This window comes from Panthera pardus, unplaced genomic scaffold (genome assembly GCF_024362965.1).
Source record: "Panthera pardus isolate Hobbes unplaced genomic scaffold, ASM2436296v1 HiC_scaffold_10, whole genome shotgun sequence".
In the NCBI taxonomy this organism is placed as follows: Eukaryota; Metazoa; Chordata; class Mammalia; order Carnivora; family Felidae; genus Panthera; species Panthera pardus.
The window spans coordinates 43667490-43680150 of record NW_026526655.1 but is presented as its reverse complement, the minus strand read 5'-3'; the positions used below and the strand labels follow the sequence as shown (position 1 = coordinate 43680150).

General features: G+C 35.7%; 1 protein-coding gene across 1 annotated transcript in view; it reads right to left on the bottom strand.

The window, feature by feature from the left end:
* The window catches only part of STAT4 (signal transducer and activator of transcription 4), a 113402-nt gene that overhangs the window by 29454 nt on the left and 71287 nt on the right, over nucleotides 1-12661 (bottom strand). Inside the window, exons 5-9 of the mRNA XM_019462523.2 lie at nucleotides 8249-8347; nucleotides 6024-6116; nucleotides 5068-5146; nucleotides 1878-1963; nucleotides 260-411 (exon numbers count right to left, since the gene is read on the bottom strand). Coding sequence (XP_019318068.1) covers nucleotides 260-411; nucleotides 1878-1963; nucleotides 5068-5146; nucleotides 6024-6116; nucleotides 8249-8347 — 509 coding nt within the window. The remainder of the gene's footprint in view (nucleotides 1-259; nucleotides 412-1877; nucleotides 1964-5067; nucleotides 5147-6023; nucleotides 6117-8248; nucleotides 8348-12661) is intronic.

Sequence of the window (12661 nt, the reverse complement as noted above, 5' to 3'; positions counted from 1 at the left end):
GGCTCAGGTCATGATCTTGAGGTCTGTCAGTTCAAGCCCCACGTGGGGCTCTGTGCTGACAGCTCTGAGCCTGGAGCCTGCTTCAGATTCTGTGTCTCCCTCTCTCTCTGCCTCTCCCCTGCTTGCATTCTGTCTGTCTGTCTCTCTCTCAAAAATAAATAAACATTAAAAAAAAACACATATACATCTCTGGCTGAGCTACACTGAAGCTTTGTACTTCCTGTGGTTTTCACTAGAAACTAAAGTCAATTCGTTTTACCAGTTTTGAAGCTGGTCGAGCCCATTGTGGAGCGGTCCTCCAATGCAGGCGATCTGCTGGCGCCTCTTCCAGTCCTGCAGCTCTTCCATCAGCATGCTGTTCATTAACAAGTCTGTTTCATTGACTATTTGTGTCATTTTACTGAGGGCTTCCTAAAAACAAAGGTGGCTACTGAAAAGATTTTCAGGAGACACAACCAAAGTCACTTATAATTCAACCTGTAAAACAATTTGTCTGACCTGGAAGATATAGGCTTGGTTACAATTCTCACTACATACTTTATGGAATACTACCTTATAGTTATCATAGCACTGCCTTTTCAAACTATTAAATTATCACAAATAACATCACAAAGAAAGAAGCATGAGCACAGTTAGCCATCTCATAATGTAATATCATTTAGTGTAAATATATTGAGTTTGTACCTCCTGTGACAATATTGAATCTTCTAGTCATACAGCCATTTCTCCATTATTTAAAAAGACACATTAAATTTATATTCTTATAAATATGTTTATTCATTTATTTTTAAATGCAATGACTAAAATTGGAGTCTTTCTGTATTAGTTTTTATTAGGACTTTATCTGAATTTAGGAAGAAGTATAGCTTTCAAAGGCTTAAGGATTAGAAGTTGTGAATTCCTATCCTGGTTCTGTGACAAGCTATGTGAATTTGGATAAACCACTTAATTTGCTGGAACTTTATATTTTGATCTATACAATCAGGTGAATGGACAGAATTATTTCCAAGGTTCCTTCTGTCCTTAAAATCTTATTTCTGAAGTAGAATAAGATAGCATGCATAAAACATATAGTATAGATTCATTATGCATAAAAGCATTAAGCTTATCTTGGATTAAATACTTGCATGCTTAAAATCTGATATCTAACTGTTAAAGTTTATAATTTAGGGTGAAAATAAATTTTACATTTATCTGTGCTCACACAAATTCCTGCACAAAAAACGAAGCCAAACTTTTAGAAATAAACTCTTGACTTATCAGTAACAGCTCAGATTTCAATGCATTTATTTTCAAGGAGAGATAGAAAGTTGAAATAGAAATGTTTCCCTTTTTAAAAAAATATTTCATTTTGTCAGAAAGGAGTTCTTCCTCTCCGTGAAAGGAGGTTAGATTGAATACGCTCAGTTGTCAATGAACTATCCTGAAATCTAAGAAATTACTTAGCATGAGGTCATTTTTCAGAGTAGAAACTGGAACATTGATTTTTCTATTAAAATTTTAGTAGTCATCAAATAATATTTTAATTATACATGTGTAGGAGAACCCACATCAGCATATTAAGTACAGAAACTAAGACAGTCATGTCTGAAATAGTGGCAAATAAAAATTGGGTAAAACATTCACCTTGAAATTAATGGTAGCTACAGTAAATGTACAGCATAAGCAAGATAAATAAACTCGCAAGAGGTCCAACTTTGTGAACTTAGCAAGAGAAGCATGGCAAACAGCATGGCACTTTTTCTAGAAACACTGCCATCTATTCATTCAGCTTAAATAGAACTGAAGGAATCCAAGAGTTTGATTCTTTTCAGTAGAATCAAATACAGGGAAAGGAGAAAAACGGGCAAAAGGCCAAATTAAAGTTCTTCACTAACCTTTCTCTTGAAGTCGAGACTGTTAAGCATTTCTTGCAGAGTCAAAACTTCCTGATTCATTAGGGCATTGTTCTTGTCCCCCTGATCTGTGAAGGAAAAGAGATGAGATGTGGAGTCCACTCCAAGGCAAAGGTCTCTGTCCTGAAAGCTACATCTGCTGCAATTCCCATCCTTAAGTCTTAAGATACAGAAGCCTAATGCGACTGTTAGAGATGAGCATGAAACTAAGTCCCTATCTGCTCATTTGCCAGGAAGGATCACCACCAAGTAAGCCAGTGAGCTCTCTATCATACAGACCTTGACGGAAGACCATTCTTCACACCCTGTTCCTTTTTGGGGCAGAGAGAGAGGTAAAAAAGTTTTTGAAATGTATTCCTTTTTAAGATACCTCTACATTGATAGTAACCCTAGCTGGTTGGCGTAAGTGGGAAAGGGGCCTGTCTTTGTGCCCATTAATCATATTTGACTCCTCCTGATGTCTTTACCCATCTGCCTCACTCTACTTGATACCCAGGAATTATGGAAAACTGCCTGAAGAGTTGCAGTTTTACCTACTTAGTCTCATGAACTAATAACAATGAAGTCCTTTGCTTTCCTTTTTGTCCTTTGCAGAATGGGCTTGCCTCACAGTAAAACTAGAAGCAGGAAAGAGTTACAAATTAAGAAAAATCTCTGACTGAAAAAAACCTGAGATGGTTTATCCTCTTAAATGGGAGATGTGCAATAAACGTTGTATTATTTAACTTGAACATTAAACTTTATTGGTATAGAGCAAGTGGTTATTTATAGTAACTGCTCTTGTGGTGAAAAGTGAAGGGTGGAAATGCCAATCTGACCTGTGTGATTGTGAAAAAGAGGCCCCAAAACAACGTGGGGCCCAATTTCTCTACAAAATAGCACTGACCTCCAGGAAATCATTCTTGGTTGTATTCACAAATTCGCTAACTCCTAGATCCCACATGTAGCAAAATCTTGCTTCTACAGCATTTTATTAACTCAAAATTCATTAGCTAATACTTTTCAGTCTTCACCAGCAAGATATAACTTGTGTTCATGTGTCTTTCATTTCACTTAAAACATTTCATTTCACCGGGTTCATGGGTGGCTCAGTTCAGCTAAGTGTCTGACTTTCCAGCTCAGGTCATGATCTTGTGCTTCATGAGTTTGAACCTGCATTGGGCTCTGCGCTGACAGCTTGGAGACTGGAGCCTGCTTCGAATTTTGTGTCTCCCTCCCTCTCTGCCCTTCCCCTGCCCGCGCTTTCTCTCTCTCTCTTTCTCTCAAAAATAAATAAACATTAAAAAAAACCATTTCATTTCACTTATAATCAACAAAGTGAATACTTGTTGATTTAAGTGATAGAATGATCAATTTGATTCTTCGTAATGCTCGTGAAGCACTGATAATATCAATATAACTCTAATTGTAATATGCTAAGATCAAAGCAATTCTATCGTTTAATGTATTTTGTTACATTCTACTTCTTTTTTAACAACTTTTTTTTAATTAAGTGGGCTTCATGCCCAACCTGGGGCTTGAACTCATGACTCTGACATCAACAGTCACATGCTCTACCTATTGAGCCACCCAGATGCCTCTACATTCTACTGCTTAAATTGGTGACTCACATATGAGATTTGGGATGAGACTGCATTCAATGGGCTGGAATGCTTGATTAAATTTGTATTTCTAAACCTTTTTAGGATCATGGACCCCTTTGATAATCTGATGAAATGCATGTTTGTGCCATTTTTTTCTGAAGGGAAAAATTATACATATAAGCAACTATGACTATTTTAAACATGACGTCATAGGAGCCAACACATCCTGAAGATGCCAGGAGAACACGTCACTTGTCACCTATGCCAAACAAGATTCCTATCCGAATATCTTTGCTTTTAAATCTTAGATGACAGTTAAGCATTTGGTCACAGTCATCCATAGTTCCTTCCAGAAGTTTTAAGCTAACATCTCAGTAGTTAAAAATGCTTCAGTAAATAAAAGATTTCTATCCGATTTGTTTTGAAAAATTATTTGAAAATAATTTCAGAATTACAAAAGAGTTGCGACAATAGTACAATTTCCATCTGTTCTTTATCCAGCTCCCTCTAATATCTTACATAAGTGTAGTACAATTACCAAAGCCTGCAAATTGTTTGGTACATCTGATTAGCTAATCTAGACCTAATTGGAATTTCCTCAGTTGTCCCACTAATGGCAGCACGCTTCGAATGATCAATCCGTTGTTACTTGTAAATTTTAGACCTTATAAATATTCTCATTCTTTCATTGCTTTTTTTCCTTTCCATTTTTTAAAAAACATCTAATTGTAAACAAACTCGGTGTTTAATCACAGAGATAATCAAATAATTGCAGTGTTCTTACATTCTGACATTCATACAATTATTGAAATTATGTCTTTGAAGATTTTTTATGATACAGGGAAATATTTAAATTAAAACTTCAGTTTAAAATGCAATACACAAAACTGTGTATTATTATTATTTTTGCAAATAAATAGATATGTATGTATTTGAATATATAGGGAAAAGGCTGGAAGGAAATATACTAACATTTTGACAGTGTTTATCTATAGATGGTGGAATTTTGTATGATCTTTAATTTTTTAATGCTTTTGTCTACTTCCCAAATTTCCTACAGTGAATCACATTTCTACTTACAATTAAAAACAATTTTTTTTTAAAGGAGGCTCTACGCCCTAGGTGGAGTTTGAACTCATGACCCTGAGATCAAGAGCCTCATGCTCTATTCACTCAGCCAGGCAGGCACCCTATATTTCTACTTACAACTTAAGAAATTATATTTAAAACATTCATTTAGGGATGATATTAGTAATTTCCTGATAATGCTAGGAACTATTATTACTTTTCTTAGTTGTGATAATGATATTTTGATTCTGATTTCTCTTGAGCTGTATAATTTACTTTGAATTGGTTGGTATACACACACACACACACACACACACACACACAGACACTCACACACAGAGAAAGAGAAAGAGGGAAAAGGAGGAAGCAAAATACTCTCCTGCACTCTCTCTTCAAAACAAAAACAAAAGCACTTCACTCAGGGAAGTAGATCAATTTATCAATTTTGTCAGTAAAGAAGAAGTCCTAGTCATGTTGTCTTTATGTCCCTAGGTCGAACTATAGACAAAATAAAAACTTACCCATTGTCTGAATTGTTTTATACCTGTAGTCAAATTCATCTTGCAGGTCTTCTAAATATTTGGTGTCTTGTTCTGTCATCTTTTTACAAAAGAAAACATAGTCTGTTGTTACATGTAAGCACATCAGGGAAATATCATCATCAGTATTTCAAAATACACTATTTGGGGCTTCAGTCATGTCCTAGACGAAGTGTGTACAATCTACATTTCTAAAGAGCTAATTCCCATGAAGTTTGAATAGCACTGGAAGAACCAGACAAAATGTTCTCTTCATTTTTTCTTCCTGATTGTTTGAAAATCTTTCAGCATCTTGCCTTTTATCTCTCAGTTCCAAATGATGCTACTAAATAACTTTTTTTTATTATTGGAGAATATGGATACCTTTTCCCTTTTAGTTCCCTACAACTCTGCGCTAATGTATCAGTTATCTTTTCACTGAAAGGCTCTATTCTAATCTGCTGTACTTTATGACAATTCAGCCTACAGTCCCTCTCTGCTTCTTAGAAAAATATCTATGCTTCCTCTATGTCTCCTGTTTGTTTATGTTTCAAGATTTCACTTTGCTTTTCTCCAAACGTGGTGATATCTTTCTGCTCAGACATAATAGGTATTAAGTGCCAAGGTCTGGGCTAATGGTTTTCCTTACATCATCTCATTTGTCCTCACAACAAGCCCGTCGGGGTGGTGGTTATCCTCACTTTTGCAGATGAAGATGCAGACATTACAGATGTGAAGGTTAGAGGCTTAGAATTTGGGGGGCGGGGAGCCCCAGTCTCCAGTACATTGAAGTTGAAAAGTTTCCCCCAAAGAAATCTTTTCTAATATGAACATAGTGTGTGAGAGATAGTTATCTTATTGACAAGTTACCCTATGATTTCTGTATGTACTAGCTTTGGGCACATAAGAAAAAGAAGCACAGTTAGGGCCACCTTGCTAATTTTTCATGAAACACTCACCTGCACACTATTTTTAATGGCAGTCACTTTGTGCTCCACATTCCTCTGCCTTTCTGAAACTGAAGAACTTTGTAAGGATTTCTCCAAAGGTCCCTAGAAAAAAGATGTCTTGAACTTTCAGTGATGTGGATAAAACAAGTTTATAACAAATAACAAATGTAGCATATGTAGCATACTTTGAACTGAGGCTTGGATCAGTATGATACGGAACATTCTACAGCTATTAAAAAGCATGCTTTAGAAAAATATTTAATGACATTTAAAGTAGCACTAAGTTGTTAAGAAAAAGAGCAAATTATAAAAACACCATGTGTTTGTGATCTCTAGTTCTTATATATGCATATGTATGTAGAAATATATGGATATATGCATAGACATGTGAACTTAAGTACACACACTAAAATGTTATCAGTATATAAGTGAAGTTACGGATGAGTTTATGGCTTAAACTTTTTTTCCTAACATTCTACAACAGACCTATTGTTACTTTCGAAATTCTATAAAATGAATACATGTAATTTAAAAATGAGTATAGTGGCTACGTTAAGTTGGACTTAAATTCAGAATTAGGGATGTTGAATCTGCTGGGATGAGATTTACTTTTACACCGGAACAAAAGGGAGCTCACTAAAGAATATCTGAAACTGTTAGCCTAGTTCAACAGAAAGGTGCTAACCAACTTTTCCAAGCACCATTTCTTGGCCATTCAAATAATCTAACATTGAGTGTTCCTCAGATATAAAGAAACTGAGTGTGTTCCTTTGGTATCAAAGTATACAGATACCCAGAGATGAGAGAACATCAGCAACCCGTTTACCTTATAGCTGGGCCAGGAGCTACGGTTAGAAAGGCTGATGACCTGACCAAGCAAATCGGGTGGAACCTCAAGTAGAGCCGATGCGGTTGGCTGGCAGTCAAGTGTTCTTTCAACTACACCACATTCTTCAGATTGGAAAATATTTATAAAGTTCCTTCTCTCTCATTTTGTCTTCAGTTATTTCTCTCTGTCTCTCACTCTCTCTCTATCTATAGATCCATCCAGATATTTGTATATTGGTTTGAAGGTTTGAAATTTACAACAGTGCTTCTTTTATGGTAGCATGTGGCACCATGCTGTGGCATGCATCTGGGAGATTATTTGTAGCTTCTAATTCGACTGATATCTGACATTTGAAGAGAACAACACACACACACACACACACACACACACACACACACACTACAATGACTAGAGATAAGAGGGATATAGAAAAGCAGAGATGAGGATATATAAGAATATCATATAATAGTAGTCATAGAACCTTAATTTTTACCCAATTATGAATCAAGCTATATTTACTTTAGCAGCACTATACTTTAGATTTTAAATTAAATAAAAATGATACTGCCCTTCTTCATCTAAGAAAGAAGAAATTGTTAAAATTTCATCCTTCTCCCAAAACAACCATAACCTGACAATAGTTAAATCTAAAAATTCTTAACAGTTCCAAAAAAAGATACTTTTCTTGGGCTTTTAAAAATAAATATAGTGGTGTGATTTACTAAATTATGGAGGATGTCATTTAGAAAACTGATTACTTACATATTCTTTCCTTTTTATAAGGATTAACTGAAAAAGTATGCCCAAGGGCTTCATTCTTTCCTCTATGAGTCTTGGTTGAGGGCTCTGAATTCATTCAGGATAGGGTGATAAAATAGAATCTAAAAAATGGCAGGTGCAAAGTACATTGAAACAATCCACAAGCAAGTATTTGTGGAGTTTCTAAAAGATAAAGTTTTTGCTTGTGGAGTAGTTTTGGACTTTTGGGGTAGGAAATTGGGAGATATAGAAGGTTTTGAGCAACATCAATCCCTAAGGATAAACACGCTGAGGGAAGCAAAATCCAAATGGTAGTTAGGAATTCAACTAGGAGATAGTTAACTATATTCCCCAACTGGTGTTTTAAGATCGTGAATCAGAGGGTGACCAATGGAAACAGAGAAGAATGTATAGATAGGTTTCCAGAAACAAACTCTAGACGGAGGAGGTAATTATCTCAGTATGGAGGCAGGGACAAAGAACTACTCAAAAATGATCCTATGACCTTGATTCCAAGTGATCGGAAGGATGGTTGGCACCATTAGCATAGGTAGAAGGAGCTGGATGGGAAGAAGATAAGAATTTATCTGTTTCAGAAAAATTGAGTTCAAGGTGATAACAAGATCACAAGCTCAGAAAATATTACCTGAACGGGCATGTTGGCTGCAGCCAATATCCTCCTCTCTTCCCTTAAGCAGTTTGAAATGACCACAGCTACATGCATTGGATTTCCATGAAATTTTCCCTGAAAAAAGTGAGCAAAAACAACATAAAAGCTTAAATGTATACATCGTAAGGAAACATCACTACTTGCAAATCAAAAATAACCTTTCATTAAATATAGGAAATGACTTGGGATTTATTTCAACAATTTGCCCTAAAGCCACAGAAACTTATATTGTGAATGAAACTCCTATGTAGCATATTGCTGTGTCCTCAAAAATCATTTTTAATAATTAAAGAGTTCTTGAACACTTCTGTAGGAAAGGCTCTGAACACACACTCAGGAGGTTCCGTTTATTTTATGCGTAAGATAAGTTTTAGGTAAAAGAGTTACTTCTTCGCAAATTATTATGAACCAGGTGGTCCCAGCTGTTCACTTGTTAACTCTGTACTTTATGGTATGCTTCAAGCATTCTTCGGTCCAAGCCTTTCATGTCGACTGGCTTATAACCGTGAGTTTACTAGAGTGGAACTATCACACATTTCAGCAATAATATGTTTTTTAAATATTTATTTATTTTGAGAAAGATAGATTTATTTTGAGAAAATATTTATTTATTTATTTTGAGAGTGAGAGCAAGGGAGGGGCAGAAAGAGACAGAGAGAGGGAGAGCACTCTTGTACCGTCCATACCGAGCCCAACAGGGCGCTCTGTCTCACGAGCTGCAACATCATGACCTGAGCTGAAACCAAGAGCTAGATGCCTAACCAACCGAGCCACCCAGGCGCCCCTTAGCAGTAATACTTTTATCACACCTAAGCATATACTTTTTTATTACCTATGCAGACATTGGCAGCTGGCAGTCTGTGGGTTTAATTCAGCCACTAGGTATGTTGTGTAAGTTCAAATATTGTAATCCCTCCGGGGGAAATGTGTGCCAGATTGTCCACCACTGAGAAATCCAGGCACTGATTTACCTCACTTGCCAGGGCCCTGCAGGGGTCTGAGATGTCTTGATTTATAGAACTATCTGCAACAACACCATTATTTTAGGAGTGTTAAACTTCTTTGTTACGAGGACTTTTCCAAGCCAGGGTTAACAGGATGCTTAATAAATGTAGAAAAGTATTTAGTTTCCCTCCACCCTCCTCTCTGAAGGAGGTGATAATTATCTATGAAACGGTCAAAAGGTCAATAACAGAAAAAAAAAAAACAGAATAACGACCCATAAAGTGGAAAATTGGCGATTAATCAAAAGTAAGATTATGCAGATTGATAAACCAAAGGATCTTTCAAGGAAAGAAATGAGGTTGTAAACATTTTTATGACCTTCACTGCTGCCATAACTTTATTAGGTGATGCACATCAGTTGGGACTTTTATTTGTAAACCTAGGGTAAACACCAAGTTTCTGAGTTCCTGCTCTTCCATATTCTACAACCTGCAAAAACCTTTCTTCCCTCTTAAATAAGAAAGCTCCAAAAGAAAAAAAAAAAAAAACAAAAATAAACTGACAACAGCCCATAAGGTAAAGAAATGAAAATGATTCTATTTCTTTAGCAAACATACCAAATTTCCCATTTCTGCATGCTGACAATTTCAGACAGTCTCTAGTTAGAAATTTGCTCCTGTTGTTAATTTTCCTATCTATTGATTTTTTTCCAAATAACTCCTGTTCAACTTCCCAAGAAAGATAATGCTTTCTCATTTTGCCTTTAATTTTTAAGTATTCTGGTTTTAAAAATAGAGGGCTTCTTCTTCTAGGGCTCATTTGGAGGCTCTGTTATTTATGTAAACTTGAAAACTCTTCCCAAGATCTGGAGTTCTGCTAAGACCCTGAGAATCACCATTATTTGTCTTTGTTTTTCTCACCCTTATGGGAGCTTTCCCGTGATCATTCAGATACTATCTTTCAACATTTCTCAGCTCTGTTGTGTACATTTTCATTTTCCTTTCCTGCTTGAACTATTTTACCTTCCCTTTCAGATTCAACTTCCCCTCACGTCTTACAAGGTTAAACTGTTTATTTTTCTCCCTTAGTTAAAGAGAGCACAGCATCACCATTGTTTTCATCTAGCCTATCTTTTCACTTTTCCTTCTGCATTTTTCTAACTTAGTCCTTCACTTAACTGTATGAGACAAAAATGTCTCATGGAAAATTGATCACTACAGATTCAAAACCAAATTAGTGCTTTTTATTTTGGTAAATATCAATGATGTACTCCTGTTCATCTTTCAGTTACCACGTGTATGAACCTTAAAAAAAAAGAAAAAAGAAAAGCAATCAAAACCGAAACCAAACGCAACCCAAACAAAACAAAATAAAAAACATCCCTGTGTTGGTGGGAGGAAGGAAGGAAGATAACGCCAGAGAGAGAAAACTGCCCATTTGCTATTGGGTGTGTGTCTGTCTTATATATGGGTAGCACATTATCTTCTGCCCTGTGGCTGTGCTTTCATAAGTGCCAATGAATAGAAGTATTTATTTTGGTGAAATCAAACTTATTAGTTCTTCCCTTTATGATTAATGCTTTTTATGACTTAGGAAGTTTTTCCCTAACCTGAAGTCATGGAGGTTTTTTCCCTGTTACCTTTTTATCGTATTGTTTTTCACTGTAATTCTCTTGGAGCTCGTTAGTAATGAGAGGTCCTTTTCACATTTTTCTATGTGGGTACCCAGTTCTGACAATATTTACTGACTTCTTTCCTCCACTGTGCTCTGCTGGGTTGAGTCTCATACATCAAGTGTCCACATGCGGGTGGGTTTGCTTCTGGACTCCATTCCATCTAGGATTCTACCTATCTCTGTTTTATCAACCAGCTATCTTAATTACTAGAGCTTTATAATAAGTTTCGACGTCAAGCAAAATAGGTTTCTTTGCATTTCCATATAAATTTTAGAACCAGCTTGTCTGCCTGCAGTCACGCACATGATCATGTTGAGAATTTAAATGTTGCTAAATCTTTAGATACATTTGGGAAGCTTGGCATCTTTATAATTGTGTTCTAATCCATTTATTTAGGTCTTCTTTAATGTCTCTCCATTAAGCATTATAATTATCTATGGAGATCTTACACATTGTTTTGTTAGGTTTATTTCTATATAACTGGTATTTTTGATAATAGAATAAATTATATCTTTCTTTCCTAATTATTTTTGCTGGTATGTAGAAATATATTTGACTTGCATATATTGATTTTGAATCTAGCAACTTAGCAAAAATCTTATTGACTCTAATAATGTGTGTTATTTTTAACTTTTAATGTTTATTTATTTTTGAGAGAGAGACAGAGTGCGAGCAGGAGAGGGGCAGAGAGACAGGGAGACACAGAATTGGAAGCAGGTTCCAAGCTCTGAGCTGTCAGCACAGAACCAGACGCGGGGCTCAAACTCACAAACCGTGAGATCATGACCTGAGCCTAAGTCTGACACTTAACTGACTTGGTCACCCAGGCACCCCTCTAATAATGTATTTTTAATATCTCTTAACAATTTCTAGCAATTGATCTGTAAACTCTCTCAGATTTTCTACATACACAAATCATATCTTATGTGAATGTTGATAACATTTTTCTCCCTTTTCTATCATTTAACTTCCATCAGGATTTTACCTTCATCCTACGTCTTGTTTAGAAATAAATGTTTTGGTTAATTTCCAAGCATAGGGGTTTTCTACTTCTCTGGGGTTTTTTTTTCCCACTCATTTTCTATAGATTAAAAAATTCTAATCAGAGTAGATGCTCTGAGTGACTTTAACCACTTAAAATTTGCTGAGACTTGCTTTGTGGCCCAGCAGATGAACCTTCTGTAAGTGTCCCGTATGAGCTTGTGGGGAATGTGAAGTCTGCATGCAGTGCAAATGTCTTACACAGGTTCATTAGCCCAATGTGTGTCAGTTGTTTTGTTCAGATTTCTGCATCTCTGTTGATTTTTTTTCTGATTAATTTAACCAGTTATTGAAAGAGGCATGTTAAAATCTATCTTGTGGATTGTTCTCCCTAGGGTTCTCTCACACACATTCAGACGTATTATATACTAGTGAGTCAATCCTGCCATTTCTGTGAACTGAACTTTAATGATGCGTTTAGCTTTGAGGCAAAAATATAAACTATGACATAATGCTTTTTATCACTTGGAAATTTTATTTTATCCTTATTGAAAGAACTCTGGATTTATTTCTATAGAGATATAAATATTTAAAATCACATATCAGCACTGTGCATATATAAAAAGGGTATTACATGTGAAGTAAATTGGTTAATGTATTCCTAAAACTTCTTCACATACTTAGAATTCAAATTTTCTGAATCTCTTTTCAACTTAGTCCCATTGGCATTCATATTATTCCATAAAATAATGTCCTCTGGGACATCAGGAATGTTGGTGATGCAGCAT